Source organism: Oreochromis niloticus, linkage group LG4 (assembly GCF_001858045.2).
Source record: "Oreochromis niloticus isolate F11D_XX linkage group LG4, O_niloticus_UMD_NMBU, whole genome shotgun sequence".
Classification (NCBI taxonomy): Eukaryota; Metazoa; Chordata; class Actinopteri; order Cichliformes; family Cichlidae; genus Oreochromis; species Oreochromis niloticus.
This window is the reverse complement of record NC_031969.2, coordinates 14833281-14851535: the sequence shown is the minus strand read 5'-3', so window position 1 is coordinate 14851535 and position 18255 is coordinate 14833281. Positions and strand designations below refer to the sequence as shown.

General features: G+C 38.4%; 4 protein-coding genes, 1 long non-coding RNA gene and 1 gene segment (V, D, J or C); 1 reads left to right on the top strand and 5 right to left on the bottom strand.

Moving 5' to 3' along the window:
* The window catches only part of LOC100709195 (uncharacterized), a 1346887-nt gene that overhangs the window by 1049651 nt on the left and 278981 nt on the right, over positions 1–18255 (bottom strand). The window lies entirely within an intron of this gene.
* LOC112846698 (uncharacterized) overlaps positions 1–18255 on the top strand; it is a 961229-nt gene that overhangs the window by 830747 nt on the left and 112227 nt on the right. The window lies entirely within an intron of this gene.
* The window catches only part of LOC102076453 (Ig heavy chain Mem5), a 900359-nt gene that overhangs the window by 802509 nt on the left and 79595 nt on the right, over positions 1–18255 (bottom strand). The window lies entirely within an intron of this gene.
* Positions 1–18255, bottom strand: part of LOC106096470 (immunoglobulin mu heavy chain) — a 1110954-nt gene that overhangs the window by 1021119 nt on the left and 71580 nt on the right. The gene's annotated exons all lie outside the window — the stretch shown is intronic.
* LOC109202055 (uncharacterized) lies at positions 640–2792 on the bottom strand. Its single transcript, XM_019358437.2, has 3 exons — positions 2038–2792; positions 1611–1893; positions 640–1483 (listed from the first exon to the last, which is right to left on the bottom strand). Exons 1-3 carry the CDS (start codon positions 2409–2411, stop codon positions 812–814), a joined length of 1329 nt encoding a protein of 442 aa, XP_019213982.1. The 5' UTR covers positions 2412–2792; the 3' UTR covers positions 640–811.
* On the bottom strand, positions 4477–4947 carry LOC109202069 (immunoglobulin heavy variable 3-21-like). The segment is given in 2 exon segments: positions 4477–4781; positions 4865–4947. Coding segments are annotated over 2 exon segments (354 nt in total).

The window sequence follows — 18255 nt, the reverse complement described above, 5'->3', positions numbered from 1 at the left end:
ACACACCTGTGGGGACAGAAATCAACAGTCATACATCAAACATAAACTTATTGTCATGTCATGCTCAGCTGCCTCAGTATGGCTACAAGTGTTTTTGTTTATTTTTATCCCTCTCGCGCCCTGCGCTCTACCGGGGCGGAGTCATGGTGACTCCTGCCCGGTAGTCTCATGCTTCTCATGAGTTTCCTTCGTGCCGTGATTTAACCTGCTCTCTTCTCCCTGTGTCAGACCCTACCTGTCAGCTTGAGGATCGCCACTACTGTGAGAGTAAGACCTGTGTGAAAGAGCTAAGCCAGAGCGTTTGGAGGAGGATTGCTGTAAATAGCCTGCCTGTGTTTCCCTCACCATGCCTGTGTTCCCCAGAGTCCCCTACAAGCTACCTTCACTTGAATATAGTTGCACTTGGTGTTTCGTGTATTACAGTTTTTCTCGATTGCTAAAACACATCTCTTGAAACTACGCCTCATATCCGCACAACAGTAAACACAAATCCATAACATCTCACTCAATTCCCCAAACATCCTATTTCCAGGTCAAAATGAAGCTCTACACCCAAAACTATTCACTCCTGCTGAAAAACCGAACTTTGCCCTCAGACATCAAACACAAGCCCTCAAAAACACATACACTACAACAGAGTTTTGCACACTGGTACAATTAATTCAAAACAATAGTTCCAAAACAATTAGGTTGCTTATGGTTCTCCCCTTCAAAACCCTTGTCACATGATAAACACAAAAGACGCAACCAATGTATGTACAGTGGCACATTGTCATTCATGTACTATACAGTACAACACACACCAGAAACATTATCCCACCACAGCATCTTGTCTTTGGTCTGGGTCAGGCCAGAGAATCTCATCCACATCACAGGCTATATTGGCCCCAGCCAGGCAGCGGGGGTAAAATCCTCTTGCATGCCTGATCCACCCCTGGCATGCATCTACTGATATGTCTAGGCAGGCCTCTTCCATGGCCTGAAGGAGGTGAACACGGACATAAGGTTCTCGGTCATACACTTTCCACCGCCATGCCGAAAATAACTCCTCTATCGGGTTTAGAAAGGGGGAGTATGCAGGCAGAAAGATATTAGAAAACCTTGGGTTATTGGTAAACCAGTCACGAACCAGAGCAGCGCGATGGAAGCTGACGTTATCCCACACAACAACGTAGCGAGGCTGCTCTGGCTGTGCTGGTTCCCTGTAGTCCAGCTGGAACATATGTTGTCTTAAACCATCAAGAAAAGCAAGGAGAAGCATAGTGTTATAGGGTCCTAGTACGGCATGGCGGTGGAGTACCCCTCGTTGGCTGATGGCTGCGCACATAGTGACATTCCCCCCACGCTGACCAGGGACATTTACAATAGCCCGATGGCCAATTATGTTCCTCCCCCTTTTCCTTCTTTTGGTCAGGTTAAAACCTGCCTCATCCACAAAGATCATTTCATGGGGAACAGGCCGTCCTTCAATCTCAAAGATTCTCTGCAAAACACATAACACAGTAGAGTCAATCGGTACCCTGAACCAAAGTTCAAGAGTGCTGAAATGGCAGCATAAACTGCCATGCTGTGATGGTACACAATACCTTATACAGTATCAAAACTCATACCTGAACATATTCCACACGTTGGTTTTTCACTCTGTCAGAGTTTTGTTCGAAAGGGACTCGGTATGCCTGTTTCATCCGGAATTGATTCTTTCGGAGGATGCGGTCAATTGTGGAGAGGCTGATGGCATTTATGCCTCGAAAAAGATGATCATCCTCAATCACTCTCCTTTGAATCTCTTGCAGGCGGATTACATTATTTGCAATTACCATGTTTACAAGTTCCCTCTCTTGCTCCTCCGACAAAAGCCTTAACCTGCCTCCACCAGGTGGTCGTCTCTGTGTCCTACAAAAATAGAAGCATTCATTACTGTAACTGTCACACATTCATTTTACAGGAAAATAATGGAAACATACTGAAACTCAAGACACATAAATTCAGTAACTTAAACGTTACTGTACAAAGCAGTCTTACTGCAAGTACACCTACCTGTTTTCCTCCCTGAAGGTTCTGATGATGGAGGCAACAGTGAAGCGACTCAAATTTGGTTGTACTCGTTGCCCAGCCTCCCTCATAGTCATCCCATGGACAAGGACATGGTCAACTAAAGTGGCTCGAATTTCATCCGAGACTGACTGTCTTCGTGCCCTTGCTCTTTCCCTTCCTTGTCGCCGTCGTTCTCCACCTCCACCTCCTTCACCACCTCCTCCTCCTCTTCCACCACGTCCTCCTCTTTCACCATGTCCTCTTTCTCCACCACGTCCTCCTCCTTCACCACGTCCTCTTTCTCCACCACGTCCTCCTCTTTCACCACGTCCTCTTTCTCCACCACGTCCTCTTCCTTTGCATCTCTTTGGATCCATTGTTTCAAACCTGAATGAGCTGACTTTGGCCCTTTTATCTATCCATCGCAGGTTCTGATTGGTGTGTGCTAAATTTTGACTCCTAGTGTTTCCACCTGGTTAATTGTGTGCTAATTGGGCTCAAGCTATGCTGACTTAAGTTAACATTATTGCATGCTAGTGCTTTCTACATGACTACATGGTGTAAGCACTGTAAAATGTAGGGATTTGTGTGTAGAGTTTTGCAGTACCAGTTCACCAAATTTGAGTCATGTGTCAAAGCAGGGAATAGTGTTTATAGTTCAGGGAAATGGGTGAGCTTTTTGACCAATAGCGTTTATGGTTTTGAAATTTTAGTTTAGAGGCCTGGTTATAGTGTTTAAGCAATCGAGAAAAACTGTAATAAACTGTGAACTTACAATCTCAGTCTGCCTACGAGTCCCTCCTGAGCTGTGACACTTATGGTATACAAACCATAAGTTTATGCCTGTGGTATCTTCTTCAATGTAAGCATAATATTCTGCTGTGGCAAACAGAAGGGAGCAAAGAGAAATATGATGTAATCTGACTTTCATTGAGTAGAACTTTATTGTAGACTGACCAGGGTTTTAAATATATTTTGGATTATGAACACTTAAATTTATTTTTTAAATTATTTTCAGCTTGTTTGCCTTTTCCTATAAATAATTGATATTTTATCCTCATTTTATAATAAAATAACAAATATGGATAAATTAAAGTTTTATATGCAGAGAAAAAACTGAAGTTATTTCAGTTATTTCAAATTCTTCAGAGAACAATCAGGTATTCTGCATGAAATAAGATGCCATACACATTATTTGTGCCACTCCAAAAAAATAATAAATGCCATGTTGCCATACCATTTTTTGATTGGTCGACATGGTACATTTTTCCACCAATAGGAAAGGGTGGGGTTTTTGGTTTTTGGTTTTTATTTTTGCTCAGAAGCGATTTCCTTAGAAAATGCAGTTTTTACCGTTTCTTCCTGCAGTAAACTTAAGGATAGTATTCAGGAAAAAAAATTGTGAATATTTTTTATCATATTTCTGATTTTACATGGTCTGTTAACACAATTTAAAAACTGGTATATAGTTTAAAGTCCACACATCTTGTTGCCATGTCATCTTAAATTGGTCATTTGATAGGTTTCGCGTGACTACTTGATTCTTCCTCAGCCAATCAGCAGCACTTGCGTGGTTGTTTGGCGCCCTGGTAAGACAGCTTCAACCATCTGCGTGTTGAAAAAAAACAGTAAATAGCAGAACCTTCTACCGTCATGCTCTTCATTTCAAGGTGCTGTCTGCTGCTGGAGTGTCTAAAAATAACTGGCCTAGAAAGAAAGGAGAAAAAAAAGTTTTTTTTCAGTTTTAAAGTAAAATCAATTTTCTTACTATGGAAACAATGAATAAAGAATAAACTCCCATGAATGAAATAGAATTAAGTTCACTTTATTAAAAAAACTAAAAAAAAAAAAAGCATCCAAGATGTTAAAAAACCTGTCATTTAGCTTTAAAGTATTTGAGGTGGCTGATAAAGGTAAACCATGTCATGTATTGTTTGCTTTTACTCTAATTCAAATTGTCTGTAGTCATTTCGTCATAAAACAACTGTTTTCAAAATAAGTAATGGTCTACTTTACACTGTTTTTTAAGAGTATATCACTCTAAACTGAAAACATTATTTTTTCAGATATTAAGATGGAAACATATTTGAGTTTAAAATATTTGAAGTTTAAAAACTAATTAAACTAGTTTCATGTGTTAATAACAATACAGGATATTAAGTTAGTTATTTTAAAATGGAACTTTAAAGATGACATTTGTGTGATGTCATTTCTTAGAGAAACTCTTGAATATCACATTTTTATAGGCCTCATCTCCCTAAATCCTTTACTGAACTGGGGACATCTGTTGCTACTCAGACTGTTTTATCAGGTATCAAGGAGGTAATGTAACAAACATTTATATGTGGTGCAAAATTGTTCTGCTATATTGCTGGTGGGGAGCCAATAAAACAAACCCGGAAGGATTTTGTACAGCTGCTTAACCAACTCCTATCACTGTGACTATCGGGCACAATAATAAACAGCAGAATCTTCAGTCTTCAGGCTGTTCATCTGGAGATACAGCTGCTCTCTGCTGTTGTCTCTGGAGATGGTAAACCTGCCTCGGACTGACTGAGAATAATAGATGTAGGCACTATTAGAATTGATATAAGCAATCCACTCCAGCCCTTTTCCAGGAGCCTGTCTGATCCAGACCATAGTGTTGCTACTAAATGAGATTCCAGATGTTGTACAGGTCAGTCTGTGAGACTCTCCAGGTTGTATAACTGCTGGTTCAGATTCTGTCAGAGTCTGACCTTTAACACCTATAAAGATTACAAGAAAATCAATGACATGCACAACTTTAAAGCATGAAACAAAATATTTTAGACCATAAAAAACAGTTCACCTGCCAAGCAGAGAGTTAAAAACAGCAATCCTGTCCTACAGTCCGTCATGTTGAGATGAGTCCACTGTTCTCTGTCATCATCCCTGCAGTCAGATATGAAGATGAAGAAGCCCTCAGTGTTTTTGCATGAACTCCTCCTCTCAGAGATTTGCAACAGGGCTGTGAATAACTGCCACATACTATGAGGTAAGTGTTAATAATGAATATATAATCCCAACAGAGCGCTTAGATCATCCAATCACTTGCTCCTTGCACAACCTAGGTCTCGAATGAAGTCGAGAGGAGACCGGGCCTTTGCGATCATGGCACCTAGACTCTGGAATAACCTCCCTGTACATATTCGTATGGCCGAGTCTATCCAGTCTTTTAGATCTCGTCTTAAAACTTATCTGTTTACTTTGGCCTTTGATTCTAACTAGTTGGCTGATTTTAGCTTATTGTGTTGTTACCTATTGTTTGTTGTCCTATTTTATTGTTTGTTTTAATTGTCTTGTGTTTTGACTGACTGTGAAGCACTATGGTCAACACTGTTGTTTTAATATGTGCTATATAAATAAACTTTGATTTGATTTGATTTGAATAATGAAAGAGCAAAAAACAATATAGGCTAGTTTAAATTAGGTTTATGTAAAATAACATATTTGGGTTTCCCAAACTGTTTGCTTGACTTATCAGAGAGAAACAGAATGTTGTGATTAGCAGATATTTACTTTATATTGGAATACAAGGATATAATAGAAGTGTACATGCTTCATTTTTAATAATTTATTGAGAATATGTGATATGCTCAATAATACTTTTTTACTGATCTTTTTTTGTTTCACAATATGCAAAAAAAAAAACCTAACTACACACCATATAAAGGTCCTGTATTGGATTTACATGTATACGTTAAATTTGCAATTTGTCAAATCATTCCAAACCTTTAAACATAACATTTCTTCTTCCTCTCCTGGATCCTCTGTAGCCGGTTACCAAGACTACGTGAAGTACCCTCAGGTACAATAGGGGAACAATATGAGAACAGGCTGGAGACGGAGCAATACTGGAAGAGCATATGTGCTAAAGGATCTGAAAGCAGACCACAGCAACCTCCCTGAAAAGGATCCAGTAACCATCAAAGTGGCAGACATAGGGTCTCCAATATGAAGAGTTGGACAGCACCAGGCCCCGACATGGTTCATGCTTACTGGCTGAAGAAGCTGACTGCACTCCAAGAGCATCTGGCAGCACAAATGAACCAGCTGCTAGTTGACGAGAGACACCCAGAATGTCTAACCAAAGGCCGGACAGTCCTGATCCTCATGGACCTCCAGAAGGGACTGGTCCCGGTCAATAACCTGCCTCATAGAAGCTCCTGTCAGGCATCATAGCAGCTAAGATGAACAGGCACATGGGTCAATACATGAGTGGGGCACAGAAAGGGATTGGCAAGACTGCCAAAAGGTGCAAAACACCAGTTACTGGTAGACCAAGCAGTCAGCTAAGACTGCAAGATTAGGCTGACCAACCTGTGCACTGCCTGGATTGATTACAAGAAGGCCTCTCACTCAATGCCCCAACCTTGGATCCTGGAATGCCTAAACCTTGTTTATGTATGAAGCAGGTCTTGAAGCTCCATCTATTGCTACAATCTCCTTTACTTATTTATATTTTTTTATTGATTATTGTTGTTATATATAAGAATCAGGTACTAACTTTCACAGCAAGAATTTATTTCAACAGGCCAAAATATATATTTCAGATATACCACAAAAAAATCTGAGAAATCATCAAAGCCCATCTCTTTAATATATGTGCATGAGGGCAAGACTGGCTTTAATGACACTTGCAAAAGCAAAGAAGCCTTTCCAAAAAATTGTCACCCTGCTTGCGAAATGGGTTAAAATAAGATAAGATTTGTAAGTGATTTGTTTAGTTATAAAATCATTCTTTTATTTGTTTTATAATTTTGTTACCATACACGATGATGTGAAAAAAGGTGTTTGAGTTCTACTCTTCCTGCTGTGGCTAGCAAGAGCTTTTATTTTGAAGATCTGCCAGAAGTTGTGCATTAACATGGAGTGTTGTTCCAAATAACTGGAAGGGAAAGAAAAAGTTGTCTTGATTATCAGCCTCTGTTGCTGAAGCAAAGCTTCATAAAAGATGTTAAAAAAGTGTTTCAGAAGTTATTGGCTAACATCTCAAAAGTGAGATGAAGGTCAAGCAGAAAGTGGCGGCAAAATTAACTGTGTCCCACGTGTCTCAGTAAGCTAAATTATTTCCCATCTAAGTTAAAGAATCACAACAAGAGTAATTAAATATTGCACTCTTCATTATTTTCTTCGTGAGTTACAGATGTTACTTTTGGTGATGCTAATCATAGTACAGTGGAACCCCGACTTACGAAATAAATTTGTTCCAGAGGGTCTTTCGTAAGTCAAAATTTTCGTAAGTCGAAGCACCTTTTTCCATCGCCTTTTGAGTGAAGCAATGCTGGCTGAAGATGAAGTTCTTGGTGGAGGCTGAAGAAAGCATACATGCATACATACGTACGTGTACATGTACATAACATTATGGAATTTAATTCTAAACATTAAAACTAAAACTTACATTTACGTTAATTAATGTACATATGTACACTGTGCAATGATATTTTTTTAAATTCGCTCATATTTATGCCTTATGCCGGTCCTATTATGAACAATAGGCTAATTACAAACGAAAAGCACACGAAATAGCGCACTGCAACAACAATACTTCTTTCACATGGAACAGCGAAACACATTTCGCAAACGGATTTCGTTACACGGGCATTTTGTCATAGAAATATTGCTGTTAAGTGCCTTCGTAACTTGAATTTTTCGTTAAATGGGGTCTTCGTAAGCCAAGGTTCCACATAAAATGCTATTTTCTACTGTATCTGTCATTTCACTAAGGAGTGCTAGTGTTAAGAGGAAACAACTGCAATTTAATAACTCTTCGTGCAGAATTGAGTTGTGGTGTATGGTCTATGGAAACTTTAAGCTTTAACATTTGTTATTTCATTTGTCTAATAATTGTGTTACGTGTGTTTGTGTGTATCGCAACAATGTTGGTTAGACAGAAGTGCTAAAAGTTACAATTTAATCTGTTAACTGAAGAGTACGACACATTTTCAGGATGTTAAGTAATTGCAAAGTGCAGTTACTGTTTAATTGTTGAATTTATCATTCACTTGAATACTGTAAAAGAGAATGTAAAGTGGAACTTTACTTAAAATTAAATATAATATATGTAATATATATATTATATGAAAATGAAGTGATAGATCAGAGACTATAAACCTGTTTCTAAATACAGGTCAGGTCTTTGATTGAGCTATGAGCTCCATGAGGAAAGTCAGGTGATTCCATTTGAGCCTCCCAGTGTGATCTTCAGGATCCAAATGTGCACAACCACTCAGACTGTGAATGATTTATCTAGTTTCTGGAAGGATTCCACCAGTCATCCTGACTGCAGTGGACAGACAAGAAGAGCGCACTTCTGACTGTGAATACACCAGGCGTAAAAGTGCTGACTTTAAACTCTCTAGACTTGTGACGTTGCTGACTTTGATTTTTAGATTTTTTTTGTGCTGCAGTGCCCGAGTTGCTGACTGACAGATTATTACAGATAATTTCCTGATCTGATCTGTTCTCTGACTTGACTGACGATCGACTCCATATAACTTTGAAGTTACACAATATAAATATGAAAACAATAATTTAATTATTAGAATGAAATAATAATGTCATTATTGTTATCTTAACAGGGATGTAAAACAGATGTCTGAGTCACACTGGAGGATTTTGTTCAGCTGCTTCACTGATTCCAGTCACTGTGAGTCTCGAGCACAATAATAAACAGCAGAATCTTCAGTCTTCAGGCTGTTCATCTGCAGAAACAGCTGTTCTCTGCTGTTGTCTCTGGAGACAGTAAACCTGCCTTGTACTGACTGAGAGTAGAAGTTGGTGCCACCATTAGTACCAGTTGCAATCCACTCCAGTCCTTTCCCAGGAGCCTGTCTGATCCAGGACATCCAGTTGCTACTAAATGAGAGTCCAGAGGCTGTACAGGTGAGTCTGTGAGACTCTCCAGGTTATGTAACAACTGGTTCAGATTGTGTCAGAGTCTGGGCATTAACTATTAAATCGGAACCAAATAACAGTCAGTTTCATTCATTTTGCAGCATTTTATTGATAATTAAAGGTCATTTAGCTTTACCTCGCCAGCAGATAGTTAAGAGCAGCAGTCCTCTCTTGTAGTCCATCGTGTTAAACTGTGTGGCATCTGCTCGCTTTGTCATGCTCCTTGCAGTCAGATAAGTAGAGGTTTAAGATAGGTAAATTTTGCATTTTGCTCTTTTTGTGGTTAAACTAGAATGAATGCTAGGTGTAAGCAAATGTCTTAAAATGTTTTCACAACCTTAAAAATTAGCAACGTTTTTAATGTCACTTCAAGAACAATTATAGCAGTAAAAATATAATCTGAAAGTGAAACATTTTACTTTGTCACATATTGAGCTTTGACACTGACTTAGACAAAAAGTTAATATTTAAAATTTTAGCGCATTAATTTCTTCTGATTGCACCTAGTATCTCAGTTGTTGCTATATTATAACACACTATGCAAAACTATTAGCACAACTATTACACATAACAGAACCTGTTTTCTTCTAAATACTCATCCATCAATTATTCATCCAGTCTGACCGCTCTTTATCACAAACTTCTTTGCTTTGTAGACGGATTAAATTAAAGCCATTTTTTAAAAGTTAGTTTGTAATTTGTGTTCCATGTGGATATTTGAATGGTGGTTTGTATGTAATATAAAAAGAAAAATCTACCTTTACCAAAACTTCTTTACACAGCTACATTCACACCTGAAAATATCTTAAAAGTTTATTTTGTGACTCAGAAAGAGTAATATTAAAACTAAGTAGCTGCCGCCATTGTTGGAAACGAATTGGCTGGGCTGCGCTATGAATTCTGGGATAGCTTGGGTCATGAAGGATAAACGGTCTCGGCTTTCAAATACGACCTGCGAAGGATGCAGTCTATTTTTTTGCGATCTCGCAAAACTTTTGCAAGTAAGTTTTGTGAGATCTTAATTTTATTTTCTCCCAAGGCCCTTTGCGAGGCTCCACATGTTTGCACTTCCAATACCGGTGCAGTGTTTTGCTGGCTTGGAGAAAGATTTTTTTGGTCACTGTGTAGTGTTTTGCAAAAGTAGCATATGTTTGCACAGGTAGTGCCCTTGTGTAAAAAGTAATCATGTTAATTTATATTGCTTTGTGAAGCAAAGCAATGTCATCTTAAATGTCAATTTAAGATCAGAGATAAACCTTGCCTGCCCAGTAAAACAGCTAAAAGCAGCAGTCCTGCCTTGTAATCCATCATACAGTGCTATAGAAGTACACAAAGGTGTCTGTTATTCTCTCCAAAGCTGGTTAAGTAGTAGTGGAAGATGGTTTTCATTGACTCCACCTCACAGGAAGGCGATAAGTGAAGGAAATGTTTTGACTGTTTTCACAATTTTTCAAATGCTAACAAGTCTGTGTTATGAACACACATTTTGCCTGAAGAATTAATCTCTCCTCCAAACCTCTGCATATTAAATAAACATGATGACAATGTCACTTTAAAATATTGTAATTTTGCCATAACAGTTCACTTACTGAGTTTGCATAGAATAAACCACATGAGACACTAACTGGAACCAACAGAAGGGTGACTGTTCTATATCATAACCTTTTCAGGACAACTTTTGCCTAACATTTGTTTAATTGTATTCATGCTTTCACATGTGGAAAAAAAGTGTTTGCCTCTTTCTGATTAGCTATTTTTTGGTATGTTTGTCACACTTAAACAAATTTCAATATTAGACAGAAGTAACACAAGTGAACACAAAATGCAGTTTCTAAATAAAGGTGCTTATGAAGGTGTTATAATGTAAATTAACTTCGGTTTAGTAACTGTTTGGAAAGTGTTCAATTTCTCTAGCCACACACAGGCCTGATTACTGCCACACCTGTTCACCTGAAATCACTTAAATAGGACCTGCCTGACAAAGTGGACTAGACCAAAAAATCCTCAAAGGCCAGACATCATGCCGTGATCCAGGTAAATTCAGGAACAAAGAAAAACGAAGTTATTAAGAGCTCTCAGTCTGGAAAAGGTTATAAAGTCATTCTAAAGCTGTGAAACTCCGACGAACCACAGTGAGATCCATTATCCACAAATGGCAAAAACATGGAACAGTGGTGAATCTTCCCAGGAGTGGCCGGCTGAGGAAAATTACCCCAATAGTGAAATTATCATCTAACTCATCGCAAAAGACTACAAAACAACATCCAAAGAACTGGTAAAAGACTCATTGCCAGTTATCACAAACACCTGATTTCACTTGTTGCTGCTAAGGGTGGCCCAACCACTTATTGGGTTTAGGAGGCAATCATTTTTTTCACAGACATAAGTTTGGATTTTTTTCCCCTTAATAACAAACACCTTGATTTAGACCTTGTTTTCTTTGTCTCATATTGACATTTGTTTGATGATTTACAACATTTACGTGTAATAAACATAAAAACAAAAAAAGGAAATCGTGAAGGTGGCAAACAGTTTTTCACACCACTGTATCACGTGTTAAAATAATGTTGTGCAGGTCAGTCTGTGGGAGTCTCCGTGTCTTTTAACAACTGGCTCAGACTCTGTTATGGTCCCAACTTAAACAACATGAAAAACACAGAGAATAAACAACAGGAGTGCTCGCTTTGTGTAACTCATGATAGGAGAGTGTCTGATATGTTTACAAATCCATGAATCCCAATTAAATAAGATATAAACTGGATTAGAACTGGATTCCTGTGATAATGTGTTTACAGTTTGCTCCTCCTACTTACATTTATTAAACTGAAACTCAAAAGTACAGTAGAGAGAACACCTGCTACAGAAATGTATGTAAATACATACATTTACATGTATTTAAATGTATTTAAATATATATAAATATATATTGTTAAAGTCTTTAGAAATTTCTTCTAATGAAATTTGACTAATTTGTTGAAACTTTAACTAATTTTAACTAATCCTGACCAACTAGGGAAGGGGTCGGCAACCCTGGGCACGCGTGCCAGGTAAGGCTTAACTGATGGCAAGACCATAGTTGGATTGGCCATCGGGCATTCCAGGCAGTTGCTGAGTGTAAAAGTAACTCAGTTGTTTGGTGGTGGCTATGGTGAAGCTTCCACAGAGGCCAGCAGGTGGATGAGGGAAAATTGAGGCAGGAGGAGGAGAGACCCGAGGTGGCCGCCGGTCCGAGTGTCAGGTGAACTGAACTTCAGGTAAGAAGTTATGACCTGCAGTCTATCTGTGTCAGATATAAACCAAGTTTAGGTGTAGTTTATTTTCATTGTGCTGACTTTTTACAGCCATTAACTGGCTGAGTTAATGCCAGTTAATGCGAAATCGAAATGCAGCTGATTGAACTGGAAAACTTGACTCTGTGGGGGTCAAAGTTTGCAGAACTACAAACGCAGCTGGAATCCACAGCTGTGCGTGTTCATGGAACTTGTATTTTCACCTGCTGGATATCACTACCTGACAAGTTTAACTGTCTTCAGAACATTGCAAGTTTGCTCACTTGCAAAGAAATCAATCAGTTTTTTTCTGCTAGTTTCATTTTAATGGAAAAATTTAGAAAAAAAAACATACGTAAAAGTTCTAAACTGATTAACATGTCACTGAGTGAAATAAGCATTTGATCCTCAAGCAAAACTTAAGTTAGCAGTTTGTGATGAAACCCTTGTTTGCTAGCAGAGCGGTAAGACACTTCTTGTAGTTGATAAGCAGGTTTTCACTCATCCCAGGAGGAATTTTGGTCCACTCCTTTTTGCAGAACCTCTCTAAATCCTTTAGGTTTCTTGGTTGCTGCTGAGGAACTTGAATTTTAAACCCCCTCCATAAATTTCCTATAGCTCTGGAAACTGACTTGGCCACTGCATGACCTTTGTATGCTTCTTAAGCTATTCCTTTGTTACCTCAGCACTATGAGTCAATGTCATGCTGAAAAACTCATCCATAACCAATCTTAAGTGTTCTGGCTGAGGCTGTTCTCGTCCAAGACCTTACAGTACATGGCCTCCATCCCTTGGCCCCTCAGTGTGGGGGGTGACTTGAGCGGCTAATAAATGATTGCTAGCAGATATTTGGAACGTGTGGGAAAATCTTTAATAATACACAGTTACCATTGTATTTCTATTTTATTATGTCTCCATTTGACTCCTCTAATTCATACTGTAGTCATTCCTTTTCACATTTATTGTGTGTAGTTGTGTGTCTCTGCTGAATATTTGTACAGGTTTTTCAGTGGTTTATATCACTGTGTGTTAACGGCGTGCACAGTAATAAACAGCTGTGTCCTCAGGCTGCAGATTCTGTCCTGTTATTTTCACTGTTTGAGCAGAAGTGTCTCTGCTGATGCTGAACTTGTTTTTTAAACCAGCATTGTTGGCAGTGCTCCCACTAGCCCAAATAAGGTTAATCCATTCCAGTTTCCTTCACGCTGTCTGACCCAACCTGTTCCATAGCCAGTTACAGAATAACCAGAGACCTGACAGGTGATGGTCAAAGACTGTCCAGGCTGCACGATCCTTGAGTCTGGTTGGATGAGATCAATACTGTACACACCTGTGGAAACAGAAATCAACATTATTACCATCATTTATCTGACTATTCAGTGTTTATTAGAGTGAATCCACTAAATGCTCCTCACAGGATCCAGCAGCCAGCAGCAGTATCAGAGTGAACATGATTGATGTTGAAGCTGAAATGATGTGAGCTCATTGGTCCTCTCACTGAAACACAGAAGCACCACTCCCTTTTAAGTAACTTCTTCCTTTGTATATTTTTAAATAAATTACATTTAAATATAATGTTATTTGATCTTTTTGACCAGACTGCATAGTAAAGTGGTTTTTTGTTTGTTTGTTTAGTTTTATTTTTTTCTTTGAAGACTTGTTAATGAATTATTTACAGTTTCAAACTAAACATCTCTGCCTGACTGTTGCTGAGTATTTGTGCAGGTCTGTCAGTGTTCAGCCTCTGACTGACAGCAGGTGTCAGCTTAATAAACCTGAAGTATTGTTTTGTTTTAAATTAATTTTTACAAATGTGTCAAATCAAATTTGTATTTATTTCCATATAAACTGTATACAGTATGATACAGAGCATTTTAAATAATATTTTACTACCACTGAATGTTTTTCAATATAGACAAAGAACTGAATTATGAAAAACTGTCTTAACAAAAAATTAAATATATATTTATTTCAGTTCTAACACATCTACTGATTCTTCTGCTATGTGTTGAATGGCTCCAGTGAAGTAAGGATCTTTTCCAGAACAGCTAAAAACAGGCACAGAGTTTAGTTGATGGTGTATAAGCAGCACCCAAAGTTCTGTTTAGCTTCCTCCTCTGAAAACCAAAGTTATTTTCTTGAAATGACAAAAACGAAAAACAATTTGCACTTTTGGACTTGAAGAATAGCAGCAATGCTAAAGGTACTAGTTGGTAGAATCAGTAGGACTGTCCATATTGTCCACTGTCCACAAAGACACAGTGCTGATGTTTGCTGATGTTTGTTTAGCTGATAGAAACCTTGCGTTTGAAATTGTCTGCTAAAAAAAAAAAAACATTACTCCCTTTATGCTCCTCTTGCTTCTTGTTTGTAGCAGACATCTGCACTCGTTTTTGGTGTTGCCCCAAAAAACAACAACAACAAAAAAAACACATCACTTTAACCCCAGACTATTGCATGCAATTTTGCTTTTATCTTTTTTTATCTCAAGTGATGAACACATGAATATGATTGTTTTTCATGTGTTACTGTTTAGGCTCAAATCGGCTTGATGTTTAAAGGCTTGCAGTGATGTGGAACAAGTACCTCGCCTCAAATGTGTTAAACCAAAAGGAACAAGTCTGTTTTGAAAATGTAAGGAGTAGAAAAGTACAGTGTTTTAACCTTTTGTGACCATACGGGGGTTTTACAATGGGTGTTTGTGAAGCTGTGTGTCACACAATAAAAGGCTGCAGTGGGGTGCTGCTTCTTCGGAGTGATCTGAGATCGAGGGCAGAAGGGCTGTCCTGAGATCCTCTCCTTGCTAGCATGTGAAAACCGATCAATCGCTGTTCTGTCTTGCTTTCTTCACAGGAATAAGTCTGAACTAGTGGGCCTGCTGATGCGCAGACCTAACACTTATAGCCTCAACCCCCCTCCAAAGTCATAAAACCTAAACATTCACTTTCTTTCTCTCCCTCTCAGTGAGCTTCAGTTACGACCTTGGCTTCCTGTGCAGTATGTTTTGTTCTCCCTAATCACAGAAATAAGGCCATGATTCTACACAAACAGCATTTCTTACTTCCCTGGGGCAGTCCCAGCAGCACACATTTATACACAGACATCAACAACCCTTGTCCCTCAAAACTAGGTGCCTGCGGATCCCTCTCTATCTCCTGCCTCCCTATCTCGTGTCCTTGCTGCCCACTTCTTCGCACACTATGTTCTCCTTGCTTTGGATTACCAACTTCTTATCCCACTAACGGCAGCTTTCTGTCACCTCTGCGTCTCACATACACCTCTGACCTATTCTCCCAATTCTATGTGTGAATGTTTAGTAGCTTGAACTATGACCTACTTATATGAATAATGAATATAATGTTTTACTACTATTAATACAACTAAATCCCTAATACTGCGATAAGCTATTCTCACAAGTTTCATTACATATTATAAGCATTTATTGTATCAGTGCAAACTGTACAATGACATTTTTAAGAGTGAACTGGCCCTGCAAGCATCAGTGGTCCGAAGGCTCCTCCTGTGGTGGTGTTGTGGTACAGCAGCTTAAACTCTGAAAGGTTTTTGTGCAGGTCTGCTGATGGTTTGTGTTACTGTGGGTCTCTGGCACAGTAATACACAGCTGTGTCTTCAGGCTGCAGATTCTGTCCTTTTAAAGTCACTGTGTCGCTGGAAGAATCTAATTCAACGCTGAACTTGTTCTTCAGTGAATCTTTGACAGCTGTATCCTGACTCATCCACTCCAGTGCTTTTCCTGCAGGCTGTCTGATCCAAGCTGTGTAGTAGTCACTAACAGAATAAGAGACCTGACAGGTGATGGTCAGACGCTGACCTGGCTGCACTAACATAGAGGCTGGCTGTGTCAGCTGTTCACACTTCACACCTGCAAAAAAATTAAAATGTTTTGTAATAAATTAACAATAGGAACAACTGCTGACTATGATCGATTTAAACAGACTCACATTCAGCTGCCAAGAGCAGTAAAAGTGCTACAGAAAACATCTTTGTTTGTGAACTCGATGTGCTGAGAACTCCACTCCACAGTCAGATGTCATGTTTTTATACATGAATAACAGGAAGTCAAAAAGTTTGCATATAATCAAACATTTAAAGCACTGGTGTTAGAAACTGTGATACGGTGTACATTTTAGGACATCCTCAGGTCTCAGGAAAAAAGCTGTCATATGAAATAATTCTCTGACTATATGTGTGACATTTTGATTTCAGAACAGATCAGTTAACAAATAACTGCATTTGGTCACATCCTATATCCTGCAGTTAAGTATGAATGACTGTTTAGCTTTTCAATTACTGGGAAAACTGAGCTGGGTTTGTTTACTGTACGTCAGCTCATTTAAGAGTTGTTTTGTATGATATATTAAACTTCAGCATTGTTTTGTTGTACAAAGCACAGATAGTTCAGTGCAGCTTTAAAAAACACACACAATACAGAAAACAGATGCAGATTATGAATACATTGTGATCCAATGAAGTTGGGGCTCCCACACATTTTCATGAAAGAGAATTTAGTAGTTTTATACCAAAAGAAAAAGTGTAGATCAGTTCATCTTTTATAATGCACCTTAGAAACATCATTATTATTATTGTTATTATTGTTATTATTATTGAGCCTTGGCATGTATAGAACTTTACATATACATTTATTTGGAACAATGTGAGAAAGTCTTTGTTATATTTATTTTAGTGCTTTTAACATAAGTAATTAATCTTAAAATTTTCTGTAGTTAATCACGATTAATCGCAATTACTTGATCAATAGCCTGGTTGCAAATACATTTTTTCAACTTTATATTTAAGCTTGTAACTGACATTTATGCAATATAATAAAGTAAATGCAGAATAAACAGAATGAATGTATGCTTAAATTCAAAGAGAATTTGAATAGTTTTCTTCAATGTTAGCAAAGGTTCTCTCCTGTGGAATACTACTTTTTAAAAAACCTATAAACCTACCCTTATATATTAGTGTAAGTGTACACTAATATATAATATATATTAGTGCTGTCAAGCAATTAAAATGTTTAATCAGATTCATCACAGGGTTACTGTGGATAAATTTTGATTAATCACGATTAAATATCATTCATTTTTATTCTTTATTAATTGCATTTTATTTTGCATGAGCAAACAGATTCGAAAAAAAGGGAAAATATACACACTTAACATGTTTGTTGAACATCTTGAACATTCGTGTTAAGAAAAAACTCTGTAAACATTTATCCACTCTCTCTCTGTCACTCTTGGGGAGGCACTTCAAGTCCTTGAAATGAGGAACCAAAGCTATCTAAAGCGCGTGTTCTCAACGATATCAAAGGTCTGCAGTTTGTTGCAATCCACTTGGCAATTGTGTTAGTCAATATTTCAGAGACAGACTTACTGAGCCCCCGATGCTCCATGAGTAGTTTGTTGCAAGCTGGGTGACGCGTTAGCCAAAGTGCTAGCAGCATCCCCGGCTAACGTATGCTTCGTGTCAATGTGATATTTTAAGCTGGAAGTGCTTCGGTGAAAAGAAAATTCCTTCTTGCACAATGTGCATAACACTTTATGTCGGTCGACTGTTCCATCTTGTTATTTTTTTAATACTCAAATTTCCCATCGAGAGGGCCAATGTGCGTTTATCATCTTCTATATTTGGTTCAGCTGCTGGTCACTACCAGATCAACTGGTACATTTGCGCATCACAGCGCTGCAACGAAGGCTGTCCAGACTCCTCCAAATATAGTCAAAAAATGCGTCCTTTTCCCCAGATTTGAAGGATGGGTCGGGTGTGTCCTTCGTGGCCCACCATATCCCAGAATTCATAGCGTGGCCCAACCAATTCCAGTTTCCAACAATGGTGGCAGCTACTTAGTTTTAATATTACTCTTATTACTCTTTCTGGGTCACAAAATAAACTTTTAAGATATTTACCCACTGGCTCATTAGCTAGCCGGCTGTTTTCACCGTCGAACTCCCAGCACATTGTTTTCAAACCCCCCGTGGTCTTTTGCTACTCAGGGTAAACATGATATGTA

Coding starts and splice junctions, on each gene's coding strand:
- LOC109202055 (XM_019358437.2), bottom strand. CDS start 2,411: ATGGATCCAAAGAGATGCAAAGGAAGAGGACGTGGTGGAGAAAGAGGA. Junction 1,894..2,037: donor ACCTTCAGGGAGGAAAACAG/GTAGGTGTACTT, acceptor CTATTTTTGTAG/GACACAGAGACGACCACCTG. Junction 1,484..1,610: donor AACGTGTGGAATATGTTCAG/GTATGAGTTTTG, acceptor TGTGTTTTGCAG/AGAATCTTTGAGATTGAAGG.